This window comes from Lycorma delicatula, chromosome 4 (assembly GCF_047948215.1).
Source record: "Lycorma delicatula isolate Av1 chromosome 4, ASM4794821v1, whole genome shotgun sequence".
Lineage (NCBI taxonomy): Eukaryota > Metazoa > Arthropoda > Insecta > Hemiptera > Fulgoridae > Lycorma > Lycorma delicatula.
The window spans coordinates 139,296,653-139,315,971 of NC_134458.1; the positions used below are offsets into that span (position 1 = coordinate 139,296,653).

Genomic DNA, 19,319 nt, shown 5'->3' on the forward strand with positions numbered 1-19,319 from the left:
CAGCCTTAAATATATTTTTTTAATAATACAAATTAACTATTTTTTTATTCAATAAAAAAAAATTAATTACTAAATAAGATACAACAGTTTATAAAACAAAACTGCCAATATAAGATGAATAACTGAATAATGTTGATAAATTATGCAAATGAAATTAATGCTGGGTCTTTTTTCTTGTTTATCTATTATAATCAGAACACATTAATTACTGCATTAAAAAGAAAAAAAACTATATATATTTTGTCCTGCCATCCTGTAATTTAAATTACCTTGTTAACCATAATTTGAATTTTTTTGTTTGATTAATGATGGATGCATGGTGAAATATCATGTATTAATCTTGATAAAAAAAGTTACACGAAATTTAATAGCCTTTAATATTTAATTACAGTTTTTGATTCTCTAAATAAAATATAATTCTTTAAAATAAACCTTGTTTGATGTTGTTACAGTAGTTTACAAAGCTGCATTAAATCACACAAGTTAACTAATAAAAATTAACATTAAACTGAATTTAGAAATATTTGTTTTTTAAATAACCAAAAATATAATCACTAATTTCATTGTAATGAATATGAATATTACTTGTAATAAATAAAACCATTATTAATTAATTACACCAAAAAATAATGACATTTTTTAAGATGATAAACTCCAAAAAACAAATCTATATGTTTTGAATTTTCTACTTACATCATTCTCTGAAATTAAAAAAATGCTGCCAAATAAACAAATATACACTAAATACATTTAATAATAAAAAGTACAACAGATTTTTGTTAATATTAAAATAATGACATCATCTGATGTATTTTACATAAAAAGATTGATTGCAGAATCAGAGTTTGAAGTTGTCAAGAATATTATTTAGATGGAAATACTTTCATTTCTCAATTTGCTTATTTTGATGAATGTACTTCACTATGAAATTACATGAGCCCTTTACAAGTCTCACTTGCTTTAATGAAAGCATCTAATTTGTCAAATTCAATCGATTATTACAATCTATGACAGTTTCAAATATTGGATTATAGATGTTTGATAAATAATTAAAAAAATTATACCTGATTTCTTTGTCTAGATAATCTGATGTTAGTATAGTCATTTAACTCTTCCATTTAAATTTAAAAATTAGTATAAAAAAACCATTTGGTTGACCTGTTATAATAGAGCACATCATAGAAAGTTACTGCTTTAGCCAATTTACAGTTTACTTAAGAGTGCTCAATTATATATATTCTGTAATATTAATATATAAAATGTAGCTATCAAAATAGATTTTATCTAAAAAATGTTATTAAAAATTATTTATTAAACAGTGAAAATGAAATTTTGAATGAAAAATTAATTTCCATAGCAAATAAATGTAACAGATTAAAAGTTTAAGTAAACCTTTAAAAAGAAATTTAAAAAAATATATTTTTAAATTCTAATTTTGATTTTATTCAAAAACTTTGTTTAAAGAAATTGCTTTCATAGGTAAAATTAGGATACCAAAACATTATTTTACAAATGAGTATAATCATAAAATTAGGATAATTAAAAAGAAATCAGTAATAATTAGTATATGTGAATGTCAAGAAAAGTAACAGATGTTTCAAATAAAAACAAAATGGCTAATAACTATAGAACAAAATGTAGAATAGAGATTTTTCTGCTAAAAACAACTTAAGTCCCTTAACTCAAATGTATCGTGCATGAATTTTCTTAACCATAATTTAATGTAAACTTACAACCAACTGGGCAAAAAAAAAAAAAATGTATATATATTGCTTACATTAAAAATGTGCACATTTTAAGATAACAAACAGAATGAAAGTAAACCTGGTAGGGTTTGGCTTTCCAATTCACTTAAGGATATTTGGAATAATGTTGTAATTATGTAAGAATAATAATAATGTTTGTAATTATGTAACACTGTAAGTAAAATTTAGTTACTTATTTTAGTTACAAATTGTAAATATCAATTTTTGATTCATTTTATAAAATTTTAATTAGCAAATCTTTATATTTATCTTATTTGAAATGACACCCATGTTTTCCTTTGTCTGGCAAAATACTTAACATGAAAATGAAAAAAAGGGGAAGGAGTAAAGGGATTAAAAAAATAATTACTAATTAATAAAGTAAAATAAAAAAAAGAAAAGATTATTGGCTGAAAACCAATGACTGAAAATAATTATTAATGGAGTAACGAAAACCACAGAATCAGTTATGAGGTCTTGAAACCCAACATTAAAAAATTTTTTGACCATATTTAACATTTTTTTACATATTCTAAAATCACAACTGCGAACGTAAATTACACGTCTGATGTAAAAATAAATCTGAACTGTTAATTATAGTAAAGTAAGGTATACTTTTTTTAGCGTATACAATGATAGATATGAGATTAGATTAATAAATGTTCAAAAAACTTTTTATTAATTAACTGCCTTCATCAGCGATATTTAACATATTTAAAATTATCACTAGCTTCTCTAACACAGTACTATATGTGCTAAAAATTCAGTCATGGTGCATATTAATCACTTACCTCTTTAATCAGTATATAGACTTAGTACAGAAATAAAAATACTTGAAAAATTATTTATGAATTTAAATATATATTTTTTAAATTTATCTCCCAATCAAAAAAAAAAAAACCTGGTAATGATTTTATTCTAATATAATAGTGAAAGATTATTCTTCTATTGTAGAAAATTTTTTTTTTAAAACAAAAAGTTTTTTATTTGATAACGCATTTCAGGTTACTTATGTTGAAGTTATTGTTATAAACATCAATTTTAGAGATAAAAGGAATTTTTTAATAATGATTTTATCAAAATTATTCCTGATATAATTTTATCTACAGTGTGTAATACAGAAACAAGTGATATGAACCCCTCTGTTGAATTAAGTAAAGTTTGATTAAAATAATTTATAAGACAATAATCAGAAAATTTCTAATTTATAACACATTTTTTAACAACTCTTTATATAAAGAGTACTTATAAATAAATCAGTTCTATTCTGGTAGTTTGGGCCAATTTAGTATTATAAAAACAACTCTTAAAAGTATAGAAATACTATCGAGATAGCATTTCTATCTCAAAGCAGCAATAATCACTTTATGATCACTACAATTGTTGGGAGAAATTCATGTAAAATTTTAACTGAAATTAAAGAACATATTGAAAACTCATAGAAATAAAATATAGATATCAGATGGTTCTTTGTATTAATAATAAAATGCATGGAAATTGAATAATGTCTATATTTGTATAAACATTTTTAATCAACATTCAGAAGTAATGCACATTAATTAACTAATGAAAAGTTTTTCTATATTATCAATATAAAAAAAATTACACAGAATTTATCTTTTTAAATACATACTTGTAATACATATATTTTGATTTTATCCCTGTTAAAAAAAATCTCTAATCTTTTCTCTGAAAAAAAAAATTCACCTAAAACAATAATAAATCACAGAATTATAATTTTTTCAGAAAAATGAGGGATACTGAGGAAAAACATGGCTCAGATACATTTGATAATTAAAAATTGGACATTCATTATTTAATTTAAAAAAATTTAATCTACTTCACAATGATTAAAACATGTGCAAATGAATATTATGTTCTTAACTAGCAGAAGATAATAAGTTTAGTACAAGATGACTACCAGCAATTTGAACTATTATTGACAATTTATGCAAAGAATCCTCCATACGGTACAAAAATTCAGTAAAATGACATTATTACTTATGACTTGAGTTATTAAGGGATAACGAAAATATTACTTCACTTCAACTCTCTTTATATTTCTAAAATGAAAGAATTTTAGAAATTGAAACTCCATTCAAAAATTAAACTGAAATTTTTAAGGAGAGTTATAGTTTATTTCTTTACTGGAAAACATTTAACTAGGAAAAAATTTGGTGGTTAAAATATTACTAAAAAATGTATCATTAGCAAAAAAAGTTTGAATAACATTAACTTATACTATGACTATACCAGAATAATTAAAAATGGTACATTGAAATCAAAATTATATCAATAGAAATTATAAGGGTGAATTGAATTGCAAGAAGCAGATATCAGATTTTACATAGGATTTTTAATGTTTAATAAAAACTGCATAAGGAGTATTTTAACAAAATAATGATAAATACATATTTAATTTCTTCTTTTAACAGCTTTAACATCCTTTTTCTGTTGAAATATTCAATTCTGAGAATAACAAAACCAAGACAAGTTAAATAGTTAACTACCAAAAATATTCTCTTACATGTTCAACATATTTTGTCATTATCAGAGAGCATCATCATTAAAAATAAAATAAAACCCTTGTATATAACAATTATCAAAATAACAGTGAGTACCATCTGCATTCATCATTTCAATTATTAATTTCAAGAATTCATCCTTTTAATTAATTTGTAGTTCTTAAACTTCATTATAAGATCAAGTTTATAATCAATAAATATATTATGAGAGTGATTTATTACATTGCTCACAATACTTGAATAACCAGTATAGTAAATCTTATATATTTTTTTTACTTTATAAAACAAGATTTTTTCTTAATTTATTATGTTAATTTTGAATACTGATTCTCTGATGATGGTGTAATAAAATATTATAAACTTTAAAAAAAATATTTGGTGAATAAACAATTTATACTTTCTGTTTTGGTACTTTCATTATTCTCTTTGTACAGACATATCACCAAATGCAGTATTAAGTGAACAAAGCTCACAGATAGAGGTATCTTTTGATCCTAAGCTCATCTTCAGTCTTGAAATTTTATATTTTTATGTATATGATAATGAAGATTATCTCAGGATTGGTGGAGAAATTACTCTAAATTCTGCTGGGTTTTGCTCAGTTAATACTATATATGGTAATTAATATTGTATTAAACAAAATACAGCAGACACTAAATTAATAATAAATTAAAGTAATTCAAGCTTTGCTACTAGAATACCTATTGTATATGTTTATAAAGGCATATAAATACAATATTAATGAGATATTCTCATCATTTTGTTTTAAAATTCCTACTCTGTTATCTATTAATTCTCTAATTCTCAAATTTGCCAATACTGACAGATAAAATCCTTCTGTATTAGCCTCTAAATAAGTATAACTAATCTTCTAAACAATGATTCTGTTTTATTTTACTAAATTATAATTATTTTTGTTATTTTAATTTAATGTATAAGTAATTCTTTTATAACAGAGAGATAAACTACAAAGTGGAAAAAAGAAGTAAACTGGATTTTTAAGGCAATATGATCTATCACATCACTTGTACAGTAGACTCATTGTAATCTGTTGTTTTCTAATACACCACATTCAGTAATTCATGAGTTACTGTGCTCATAACAAGATAGAAGAGTAGGATAAGAAGTTTTAAATTTCAAGTTTGTGGTTATACATTGCATTTATTTATGAGTAAAAAATTCAAACTTCCCACACAAGAGACCTGTAGGTCCATACCTCACATACTGCAAATCATAATATGTATCTGTTAATTATGTATCATAAAATGTACATACACTGTTTACCGGCACTGAAGAATCTTAAAACATAAGACCTTAATAAAAAAAGAAATAATTAAAAAAAATAAGACAAGGTGAATCAAAGATTAGCTCAGTGGAATTTTATAATGTCAGGTGAACTCTAATCTATAATATTTTTAAAAAAATAGTCGAATACAATCGTTCACCAAACATTTTACAATTTCAATTTTTCAAGTAAAACAGTAAGTTGGGTAAAAATGTTTCTGTATATAGAATTAATTTTATGGTTAATGATTCAGTAACTAAAATGTAGAAGACACAAAGTAATATGTGACAAATATAAATTCCTCCATTAATTTATCAACCAGCCTGAAGTTTATACTGGATTACCGCAAGTCTACAGTAATATGAAATAATAGTAAAGTAAAAATAATTCTGTGAAAGATAAAATTTAAATTTTGAAGACACTGAATAGATTAAAATTACATTTTTTTCTTTTAGTTAATACTTATTTGAGCAATGCAGTCAACATAAATTAAATACATCACTGAACAATTTTTTTATATTTTGTATTCTCTTTTTTATTACTAAAACTATTCATATTCACGTAGTGAACAGTTTTCTTTTTTAAATTACTTCTTATACTTGATACAACCACATAAAAATTATATATATATATATATATATATATATATATATAAATATTAATTCTGCCAATATGACAATTTATTTGGGTTTATATATAAAGATTTACATCATTATAGAGTAATTATTAAATGATTATGTACAATTAAAATTCTTACCAGCCTAGTAAGTAAATAATCTAGGGCTAAAAAACTGTACAATTTTTATAGATATTGGTTTTTTTTCTAACCATATACATATATAACAGTTAAAACTAGAGCTTGAAATTATACACAGTTTTATGCTCAATATTATTTATATTTTATATGTAAATACTGAAATGTTAATATAACTAAATATTTTTGAGTGTAAATTGATTAAAAAAAAGAAAACAAAACAAAAAATATATACAAGATATAAAAACAGCTGATGTTTCACCATGAATATTATTTTCATATTTATAAATTTGTATAAAAAAATAATCTCTTATACACACACACACACATACACACATTATATATATATATATATATATATATATAAACTACATCTCAGGGTATACAATTCCCAGGGCCAGGTTTATCACTGCCTTGTTTTTTATTTTTTCGATACTAAATTTCCATAAATAAGATAAACAACATGTTTTGGTTTATTATCATTAATATTTTTTTTTTTAACAGTAACAATTATTATTTTTGGTGTGTAAAGTACACTGCATTTGTGAAATATACAAGTTTCCCTGAAGATAAAGAACTTTACAAACCAGCTGCAATTTGATCACATTCTAAAAAATCACAACTTCATTGAAAAAAATCCCCAAATCTCAACGCATAAACCACTCTTATCCTGAATTTAAAATAAATTTACACTACATTGTATTTACTTTTTATAAACTATATTTATTGTTAAAATAAACTGCTTTGTACATAGCTCATAATAAACAATATATTTATAATAATTACAGTTGTCTTTCTTCTTTTCTTTTTCATCTTCTTCATATCAGTCGATCTTCAGAGTGGAAAAGCAATTGAGGATGAGAATGATCATTCACTGAACCGAACAAACACAGACACTGATGCAGACAAAGTGAGTTGGCACCACCACAATAAATATATTTTATATAGTCTTATGTGCAAACTTAAATGTCAGCAACTTATATGCCTACCAGCCAGCACATGCCGAACAAAAAGAGTAACAAAAAAAAAGGTCGGCCTAACATGTCGAGATCACAGTGCAACGAAAACATAGCGACGACCTGCACATTTTAAACACAATATCATTTCCCTCTGTATCCTGTGCTCTACAAGACACAAGTGGATTTAATTTTTTTTAATTTTTTTTTATTTATTTTATTTTTTTATTATTCTTTAAAAAAAAGTTCTATACAATATCACTTGTGGACGCATAAGGTTGAACGTGGCAACGGTGGCGGCGGTTATGTTCAGTTCAGGTCCCTGTCTTCTAAGTACTTGTATTCAAATGTGAAACCTTCTTTCTTACGCTGGCCCCACTTCTCATAATCGAAGTATATGTATGTCCCCTATAAAAAAAAATCCACAATAATTAAACTCATCAAAGTAAATAAATAAGTTAAAAAAGTTCACAAAAGTTTTTTTTTAGCTTAAATTCGAGAAATTAAAAATAATAATAAAGATTTTTACATTTAGATATCTCAGCTGCCTTGGCAATTAATATTTACTATTACTTTATTAATGAATTAAATAACTAATATCAGGCAAAAATTTCACTAATCAGGCAAATTAATTCAAAACCACCATACCCATAACTGCCCAAAAAACTAAATATTGGTTTAAGAACACAGATAAACCATAAAACTCCAAAAGTCTGGGACTTATATATTGTTTTGTGTTTGCTTATTTGACAAGGATATTGAGAGATAGCAAAAGAACTCATAAATATAACTTATACAAAATAGCAATTCAATTAAACATAAAATTAATTTGGTAACAATTAAATTTATAAATACCAAAATATAATTATGATTTGCTAAAAACTTGGTAATACTAATAGAAACTAATACAGAGTTAACAACAAGATAACAATAGAAACATCAACAATTCATTTTATAAAGTGAATAATACTTTATAAATGAATAGAATATGTCACTTTCACTCCTGTTGATAAATAACTCGCCAAATGGTTTCTTGTTTTTAACCACTCTCCAAATTTGGAATACTCATGATGCATTCTTTGCTTGTTCGTTATCATAAAATTACACCATATCACTTTTATCACAAACTGAACTGAACTCGAACTCGTAACTGATACTCTGCTGGTCCACAGCAGTGTTTATATCTCCTGCAGTCCTTTTGATTGTTAAAGCCTATTAATTTTCATTGTATGCACTACTAAACTTTTGTAGAAATAATTCCTTTGTTGATTCTTCAAGATTTTTCTTTCTTTATTTTCTCTTTCTTCTTTCTGGAAACTTCTCTACCCATTACAATATATAATTGCAATACAATATATAATTTAAATTGCATGAAAAACCATCCCATAAATACCTGGGGATTTTTTTTTTAGTGCAAACATTGTTTAATTTTACATAAACATGGTTTAATGAATATAAGTTACTTAAGTGAATTAATAGATAACTTTCCATCTTACATTTAAAATTATACACTTTATTTGCATATTTATAACATTTAGTTGAGAAAATATACTGCACTATTAGTTCTTATTAAAACATAATAATTTATTTTGAATTAAATATAAATATTTATATTTAAATTGAATTAAACAATAATAAATAATGAATATCCCTTGGTATTATTAATTCAGATAGAGTAGCTCATTTAAGTGAATGATAAAATTTAACTTTTAGTCAGAAATATCAAATAGCTTAATTATAAAACTGCACTTTGTTATAATTTTTTTAATGTCTTAAAAAATATCTAAATATATAATCTTACTCATTATGTATAATGAAAACAATGAGACTACTAATATAAAAGTGGGTTTTTGTAAATTATCAATGTAACAATACGTTTTGGAAAATAACATTAATAATTAAAACTGCTAATTTTTATACCACAAATATCAGATGGATCTATTACAAGTTGTAATAAATAGATGTTATTTAATTAAGCAAAATATTTCACTACAGTTTTAGCTAACCTAATCCCCAGTGTTGCAACTTAATACACAACCTGGTGTATTAAGTATAACTCCTTATAACTCCAGGTTGATGGTGCAATAACTTTCCAGAAAATCCTCATATTAAAAAATTAAGATTTTGTACAAATTAGAAGAAAAAATGTAATAACCTTTAATTGACTGTAATTAAGATGTAATTACAACTTAATTTTATGTTCACTGGAACATAAAAGTAAAATCATGTAGTATAACCTGAAAAATAAGTAATACCTGTTCATACTCTTCGTTGATTAGTTTGGGCTCCTCGTGACGTTGGAACCACATCATATATTTGGTGTGGAACCTCCACGACTGTTTCTTCAAAGCTTTTGCTGCCAGATACTGTGCTTTACTTCCCTCCATGTAATAAAAAATAAAAAATAGAGTCTCCGTAGACAGTCTCTGGAAGAACTCTAAAGTATCTGAATGTGCTAGTGGAACCTAAAATAAAAATAAAAACCAAATTTGTAATTAAGGTTTTTATCTTGCATTTTTTAGTTTTGAGTGAAAGGGCTGGTCCATGGTCCACTAGCGAAATGGTTAGCATTGCTGCTGACAACTATTATTGAGATAAAAAACCAAAAATAAGATAAATATATGAAGAAATTAATCAAAAAATCCATCAAAGAAATAACAGGATAATATACCTTTCACAAAGTCTAGTTATTGAGTAAAATTATATCAGTTGCATTTTACAAGCTTGTTACCACTTCCATATATGTCAGAATTTCCCGTATGTACTATTAAGAACATATATGTGTACATTTAAAATTCAAGTATTTTTCAGTTTAACAACTTTTTATCAATGTTTTTACTGAAATTTAAGGATTGCTTTCCATACATAACTCCATTGAACAGTTCAATGGAAAGCTTAGACAGCATGCAGTATTTTACAGTCATCATTTTTCATCTAGTTATGGCTGATAAACAGATCAATTTTAAAATTAAGCAACTACACAGACAGAGGAGAGACATCCTCCTCACTGCTACTGGTAGTACCTGTGAAGTATCTGTGCACATAGTGTGATCTTTCTTTACTAATTATTCTTAGTTCTGCACATCAGTCACATTAATATCCAGTTTGCATTAGTTGCTAAAGCTAAAAAAAAATAAACTCAGTGAAAATAACTAAAAACTTACCTGGTGATAATATGGAGGTGTAGGACAAGGATTACGTGGGAGATACTGTCTGATTCTTTCAGAATCAGCTGGATGAGGCATATGGTAATAAGCAGCCTCCATCATCTGGAACTGACATTGATGTTCTTTTAGTAAAGGAACAGGACCAAGTGGAGCTACCCCTAACAATGGTGGAATGTGCGCTTCAGATGTCACACACTCCCTTGTTTTCTTGTCAAACAGCCCTGCAACAATCATAGACAGTAAGTTATTAAAATGAAATAAAATGACTAATAAAATTAAATCATAATTACATAACTGAATGGATTCTTCTTCTTCATCAAACAAGGAAAAGCCTTTTATGGAATTATTTATTTCTTCACTCTTTTTTGAGGCTTATGTTACACAGTTGATCTATATTATCATAAGAAATAGAAAACAGTTTTGTAGAATTTGTACGACATAATAATTTTAAAAGCTTTTTTATTACAATCTTAATATGTTAAATATGTTCCACATCAGCTTCTGAATGCATTAAATAAATTCACAAAGTATTTCTGAAGGCATTAATAATGTAAAAAACCTTGAGAAAAAATTACCTCTGCTGGCTTCTGAAGGTGGTATTTCAAGTCCTGCTCGATCAATAACTTGCTGAGCTATAGACTTGAGAGAAGAGAGCGCGGCATGGTCAGCAGATGATGGCGGGGGAGGCGTTGGAGGTACAGGTGAAGGAGCACTGCTTATTGACGAGGGAGGAGATGATGAGGTGGTCACGTTGTTATGAAGGTGGGTATGAGAATGTTGGTGTGTTTGATCAGCAGGTGGGCCATGATGATGATGCGATACTGGTACAACACCACTACTTGCCCCACTACCACTGCCTGGCATAATACCTCCATTTTCTGAAGAATGAGCTGTGAAAAAAAAAGAGATTTAGTTTTCAATTACTTTTAATAATGTAATATATTTTTTTAAAGATTTTTTTTTTCAATAAAAAGTTATTTAATAATCAGTGTATTTTAAATGAGATTAAGTGAACAAGCTATACACAATTTACAGAGTTCTAGACAATAGGAATTTGATGTGGTTTATACAAAATGAATGCTAATGGCTTAGAAATCAGCAGAAAACTAAGGAATACCCAACTGAATCATCTTCATAATTATAAGTCTACAAAACTTAACACAGGATCAGAAAGCAAGGGGATCAATAACAATTTGTTAAATTCTCCATATTTTCTGATATATTTGTTTGATTATTTATGAAACAATTAAAGCTCTAAAATTATCTTTACAATTTGGTCAGCAAGTGAACATTTTTAACTTAAGAAATAACAACTGATTTTAAAGTTTTAATATCACAGGCTTAAAAAATGTTGGCACAAAATGATTCTGATAATCATCTGAAATATAAAATTAACTAATTTCCAGAAAAGTTAATAATTTGGTAATCTTTAAACACAACTACTTTATCTACAATTTCAGATTGTATCAAAAATTAAAATGTAATTTGATATTATTATTTGATACACAGCAGAATTTTATGCAGTTTAGGCAGAATAAACCCTTGTAATGAAATAATAAATTATTAATATGTTGAAAAAGAAAAGTGAACCACCTTACTTCTACAGATATGATGTAATACTGAAAATTTCTAAACAGTTTTCTAGACAGGATTTTTTCTAAACGGTTTGGAAAATAATGAACTTTCTCCAAAAAAATATAAGATTAAAATTGTAGTTCATTTTAGGAATTCTGAAGTAGTTTTGGAGATACAGAATCAGGCTAAGCATATAAAATATAATGAATTCAGGGCTAAAATTTTTTAACCATTAAAGGAAAAAGGGAAAAGTTCTGTTTTTACATGAAGAAGAAAACCTACTGATAAATTTTCATCACTTCATCTACACATTCAGTGTAGATAAAAATTTGTGATATAATAGTTACTGTGGATAAGTAAATCATGGTTTTTTAAACAAAAGTTTAAATTCTGGAACCATTCATGGCTTTTTTCCAGCTACAGGTTCAGTTTCTAAACCATATTTTCCTTACAATAACCTAAAAGGAAAATTACAAATAGAAATTCAATTTATTGAATTAAAAAGTGGTAGTCAAATGAAAAACTTAGTATTTACAATAAGGTAATAATTACAAAAAAAATACAAATTTATAATTATGATAACAAAACAATAAAATTATTTATCATCATATGAAGACCTATCTTGCATTTGAAAATGTAAAAATATTACTCATCATTATTTGAAAATTAATGATATCAATGAATAATATCACTTAAATTGTAATGGAATATTCAAAAACGACAAAGGACTTCATAACTTTAAGGCATATAAAAATTTATTTAGATAACTTACAGATTCGGTTGAGATTTAATTAGTACTGAATTTGGCCATCAGTGTTGTTAAAAATGGATACATTTATTCGCCTGGAATGTGTTTGGTGTGTGTTTTGGTTTCATGACTTACAGTCAGTAACTGCAGTTCAATGTAATTTTCGTAGAGTATGGTAGAGCCTCCTAGTAGGCATACAATTTACTCTTTGCACCAAACCTTTGTTGAGACAGGTTGTTTGGTTAAACATACAAAATTACCAGGATGCCCATGCGTTCCTGAAGCTGGTATGGAACAATTCAGAGAAAGGTTTGCACGCAATCCAAAGAAACCAACCTGATATGTCATATGAGACTGGCATTCCACAAATGACGTAATACAAACTAACAGTAGTTCAACAATTACAAATGATAAAAAAGTTGCTCAGCTGCAGTTTTGTGTGGAAATGATGGATAGAATTGCAGACAATATATTTTTAGATAATGTAATTTTTAGTGATGCGTCAACATTTCACATCAGTGGCAAGGTCACTGCCAAATCTGCCAAATATGGGGTAGCGTAAACCCTCATGAAAGTTTGCAGCACATTCAAGATAGCTCTAAGATCAATGTTTTTTGTGTCTAAGCAAACATAGACTGCTCAGCTGTTCTTCTTCCAGGAGGTAACCGTAAATGTTATCATTTATCTGGACATGCTTCAAAATCTTCTAATTCCTAAGTAAGATGATGATGACCAAAATATACACCATTACTATCAGCAAGATGGGGCACTACCTAACTACCACCTAGAAGTCCAAGATTTTCTTGATACTTGATTACCAGGTTAGTGGATTGGTCGTAAAGGTCCCATTGCATGGCCATCTCACTCCCCAGATTTGAACCCGCTAGAGATTTTTCTTGTGGAGTTTCATTAAAGATTGGGTTATGTACCACCTTTGCCAGCTGATCTTGTTGAGATAAGACTTCGAATTAACGCCGCAGCTGCAGAGGTAATGCTCAACTTGCTGGCTACAATCTGGAATGTAATCGATTTCAGCAGGAATCTATGTCACATTACAGATGGAAGCCATATTGAGCCAAACTGAAGGTTGGGTGACAAACTTTCATTTTCTATGAGATGAGGCCTCAAACAAATCTGCAAGTTATCTCAATAAATTTTTAAATGCTTTTAAAGTTGTGAAGTCCTTTTTGAATCACCCATTATATCTACTGCTGAAAATTTATCCTATGATGTTTGCAGCTCAATTCAGTAATTATTAATTATCTTAAATTTTCACTACCATATGTGTAATAGACACTAATTGTTTTTTTATCTCAAAATGTATTTCAGCTTAATTAATACAACTTTTGTATGATAAGGAACAGAGAAACATATATCAAATATACGGCAAATCCATAATAAATTACTAACACAAAATCCATATAAGAGTAAGCTCTATTTTTTTTTTTTCATGAAGTCACTATACAACAAGAAGACTGCATGACTTACAGTGAATATGATGTCAATGACACATGACACTCATTGTAGGAGTATGAATAAAAAATAAAGTAGTTTACTAATTATGTTAGTAGTAACACTAACATAACTTTGAGCACTACATTAACCTATACAACATGTGCAGAAATTCATTAATAGTCAATGTTGTCTAAGTTTAAATAGATGTAATTTTAAAGTTTTCATGCTAAGTTTGGATAGTCAACTAAAACTTCAAATGTAAAATCATCTTTTTCAAAAATACATTTTCATCAGAAAAGATTACAATATTATTAAAATTCTCTTATTAATAGAAAAAACAAAAATATTACTCTTTCTTTTTAAATAACAACAGTGAACTAATTACTCACATAAAACTTTACTGGAAATACTTTGTGTGGGAGCAGCTGCAACTGCAGCAAAGTTCCCAGTGGGCAGTGATGGTGGTGGGTGGTGGTGATGGTTATGCCCTGATGACGGTGAACTATTATTGGGCGTTGAATGCGACACTGGCTTATTGTTCATATTGGGTGCACCCAGCATCATACTGTTCTTTGAACTTGAATTGATAAGTGTGCTCGCACGCACAGCTGTAGGCTTAACCACGATCTATAAAAATATTTAAAATCACTTGACTAAAATTAACATATTAAAAAAAATACCACAAATTTGATTTTTTAATTTAAAATAAGCAATTAATTTAATAATGATAATAAAAAAAATAATAAGAGTACAATTTTGCCTTACACATATACAAAACTGTAAGTACAACATATAAAAAAAGACTAGAAATATAGCATTAAAAAAATTATTTAATGAAGTTTAAATTTTTATTCAGGAAAAAATGAAACATTATAAACGTGCTGACATACAGCACCAAACTTGGAACTTAGTAATTACTGAAAATATTCATGAAGTTAAGGGGAACTGGGATTGGAAGGATATTAGCACTAGTTAAGAAGATGTATATTCAAAATATGGAAGAATTTATGGGAATTTACTATAAATAATATTCTAACACATATCAGAATAGAAAAGGAAGAAAAAAAAGATGCATGGTTACATGTTGTTAAGGAAGGTAATAAATACTCTGAGTATTACATTTGAAGTGAAGGATGAATAGTCTCACTTTTATAAATGATAATCCATTTTGAAAATAAAATTTAAATGTTACATTTTTCTTTTTATGCTGTTTTCTCATTTCTTAATGAATATTGTAGCAAGTTTTGATTTGAAAACTGATAGAGCTTGTATACTTTGATCCTAAGCGCATTAAAAAAAGGTTTAATTTTAATGAAATACTTGATGTTGACAATTAAATCTTCGGGTTATACTATTTCTGAACAATATTTATTCATATTTTCTTTTTCAGCTGCAAGAGTATTATTTGACAATTAAAAAGTAATATTTTTGTTGTAATAAACAAGAAAACTGTTATTATGCCAGTCACCTCCAGAATATCTGATAATGGGCCTAAGAATTACTCAAATCTTACGTTTTAATTTATTAACTGTCACTTTATTAGGAGTAATTAGATTTTGATTAATGGTTAAGTTGAGTTATCATTCCTCTTCTCAGCAATACAAGTAACAGGAAAAAGTAATAGCACTGTGAAGAACCACAAAAGAATAGAATTAAATTACTTTTTACAATGAAATGCCAAATCATAAAATTACCACTGTGACGTTTTTCTTTTAACAAATTTTAATTTTTTCATTACCTTATTTCATACTTTGTAGTAAGATATTTTTTAGCATCTTGAAGTAATTGTAAAATAATTTATTACCATTCAATAACACATCTGTCAGCAGTTCATTTTGTTGTTTACTAAACTCATAGTAATAATGATTATTGGCCAGAATTCAGTTATTTATTGTGTTATAATTTTTTTCGTTTACTGTGTAATTCTGTATACTTGGGTTGTTTAAGTTGGTTTTTGATTATAAAAATACAATATAAATATATATTCAATTAAACTGAATATTCTGATGTGTGTGTGTGTGTATATAAATAAATAAATACACACACACACATGCACATCACAATATGCAATTCTAATATAATGTCCTTTGTTCAAAAACACCTCAAACAAAAATCATGATACATAATTAATGAAGTATAAAAAATAAAATCCTTCAAAAATATAATAGATAACTTGCAAACTTAATACAAATTAATAGTTTATAATCTAAAATTTTACGCTTATAGCTTATAAGTATAAAAATCACAAAATATTATAAATAGTAAAGTAAGAATTACAAATTAAGAAAGAAGGAAAGATTATAAAAATACTAGCTCCCTGTAATGGTGGCAGTGGCTGTGTTGGTTGAACTGCCGTAAGTATACCATCGCAGCCCTTAAAAAAAATCATAATTCAAAAAACCTGAAAATGGTTTTTAGATATTGATCTGAAGAATATTTGCAAGCTCAAATCTACTGAATATCTTATTTAGTATAGTGAGGATTGGGAAAATTAACAATCATAGTTTAATTCTTTTTTTACCTTTTTTCACCCCCTTTCAAGGTCAAATTTCATAAACCTAGAAACTGGTTTATTAACATAATGAGTATACTCACCAAAAATCAGGTTGATGTCTTCAATTGTTACTGAGAAATGCAAAAAATTAAAAATTTCATTGTTACTCCATTTTACCCCTTTAAACTTGAAATTTCAAAAAATCTTTTCTTAGTATGCACTTACACCGTAAGAACATATATACACATTTTCATTAACTTATCTCCAATAGTTTTGCTTGGTGTTGATTTTGAATCACTCACAATATGTTGTCTTCAATTTCACAAGTCCTTTATTGAAAAATATCTTGAGAGTGGCTCACAAGAAAGGAGCATGAGAATTTAGCAGCTCACCACCTAGTGGCTCAAATGAGAAGTGCAGCACCTAACAGATTATTTAAACGTTTTAATAAATAATTTTTCATCATAATATATCCTGTAACACTGAATTATATAAAGAAGCTACTGTTAAATCTTGGTAGCAATTAGTCTGGCAGTTCTTGAGATTTGCTAACATACAAACAAACATTTCCTCTTTAAAAACATATAAAGCACCTTACTGCTTACATCACAGATTATAACTGAGTCCTGATAACAGTTATATATCCAAAAAAAAATTTTAACTTGCTATTAAAAAATAAAGTAAGATATTGATGGAAATTTTGCTTATATGATATGCTCACGATTAGTGAGCACGTTCCTCACGTCCCTTCTATCACAAATACAGCTGGCCTACATGGCACAAGTGATAGCGTCTCAACCTTTCATCCGGAGGTCCCGGGTTTTAATCCCAGTCAAGCATGGCATTTTCACATGCTACAAAACTGTCATTTCATTTCATCCTCTGATGCAGTACCTAACGTGGTCCCAAAGGCTAAAAAAAGAAAATAATACACAAATACAGAGGTTATCACAAAGTTCTCCAAGGATTTCATAACCTATTCTACTGCTGAAAATAATGGAAAAAATGCATATAAACATATGGCCTATAATGCTCCTTTGCGAGTTACAGCTAGTGAAAGATTTTGCTGGGATTTCTGCTACCCTGGTGAAATGAGGTTGTATTGAAATTTTTAGTATGTTAATTACGGGCAGAATTAGTGTTTCTTATGGTTTCTGACCTGAAAAATTGAGTAAAATAGGGAACAGAACTGTAAATGTAGTAGTTGTTGACAGAAATAACGACATTTTATATTTGACATACAACTTTGTTGTACGAGTACTTAAAACTTTTAAACAAAACTTTAGAGAATTTAATTCTAAACAAAACTATGTAAGATAAGTTGAATAAAACAAAGCAACAAAAAATTTGAATTTTATTTAGAAACAGAACACTAGAAAACATCATTATACTACCAGTTCATAATAATGTTCAAAAATGAGCCTGCCACTTTCAACACATTTCTTGGCACACTACTGTACTGCTTTTGCTGCTTTTTTTTTAGTTCTTCAGGACTGTCCTTAAATTGCTCAGCTACATCCATAATGTGGAAAATTAATTCTTACTAAATTAATTAATTCTAATTAAATGTTTTTCATCCATCCCCCAGATAAAAAAAAAATCGAAAGGTGTTAAATCAGGCGATCTTGGTTGCCAAGAATGTGGACCTCCACAATCGATCAATTTCTCAGGGAAATGATTTAAATAAATGGAAATGGCACAATAGAATTGGGGAGGCCTGTCATCATACTATAATTTGTGTCTCAGCACTAGGGGGAACATCTTCAAGCAGCTGCGACAATTCTTCTAGAAGCAAGTGCAAGAAAACCTCAGCATTTAAGCAGCTGGGTAATGTGAACAGTCCATACAGCTGATTGTGAAGAAGACTGCACCATACATTGATGTTAAATTAGTTTTGAAAATTGCCTTCTACCATTTCACGAGGATTTACTTCTGCCCATGTATAGTCATTGTGTAAGTTATTGACATAAATTTGAGTGAAATTTGCCTCGTTGGTTAATAAAACATACTTGTAAAGTTTATTTATACTTCATCAGCTGCAGAACGTCAAGCAAAGTGGGCAATCTTCTGGGTGTAGATGCTGAACTGGCACACTTTGTTTAAGTGTGCTCCAAACCATTGAATGTGAGACTACGATCTGCTTAGAAAAGCGTAGTGTTGGATAGATTTTTCATAGCTGGTATGATACTAGTTAGTGAACCTATTTGTGAAAAGTTGTGTTAATTGTGTTGCGATCTGGAATCCTGCAACTCTGAAAACATATTTAATATTCTACTGCAGCAGTTGTAGCATTACCATTTCACGCACCCAAAATGAATACCATATCTACGTATTCCTCTGTTGTAAATAAATACAGCATTACTTCAACAGGAAACTGATCATGGTCAAACTAAAATTCACAGAAAGCCTTCACTAACAGCAGTACAGCTCACAGTACCTGATATACTTAATGTACAATACATAATGATTTAAACACAATACAATACTGCAGATTCTTTTTTCAAATAATTTATTGTATTTCTGTCATTAACAGAAAAATTATTGTCCAAGTAGTTTTTATTCATTTATTTTGATTTTACAATTGTGTGATTTCCAGTTTTTTAAATATTTTGAAC

The 19,319-nt window shown here is 27.5% G+C and overlaps 1 protein-coding gene across 2 annotated transcripts in view; it reads right to left on the minus strand.

Annotated features, from left to right (window-relative positions):
• Positions 1 to 6,558: 6,558 nt before the first annotated feature.
• Positions 6,559 to 19,319, minus strand: part of Not3 (CCR4-associated factor Not3) — a 55,788-nt gene continuing 43,027 nt past the window's right edge. The window contains exons 6-10 of one of the 2 annotated variants that reach the window (XM_075364280.1): positions 14,600 to 14,837; positions 11,008 to 11,322; positions 10,430 to 10,653; positions 9,521 to 9,730; positions 6,559 to 7,673 (exon numbers count right to left, since the gene is read on the minus strand). In XM_075364280.1, the coding sequence (XP_075220395.1) occupies positions 7,575 to 7,673; positions 9,521 to 9,730; positions 10,430 to 10,653; positions 11,008 to 11,322; positions 14,600 to 14,837 (1,086 nt within the window). In that variant the 3' untranslated portion in view covers positions 6,559 to 7,574. The remainder of the gene's footprint in view (positions 7,674 to 9,520; positions 9,731 to 10,429; positions 10,654 to 11,007; positions 11,323 to 14,599; positions 14,838 to 19,319) is intronic. The other variant, XM_075364281.1, reaches the window with a different exon arrangement.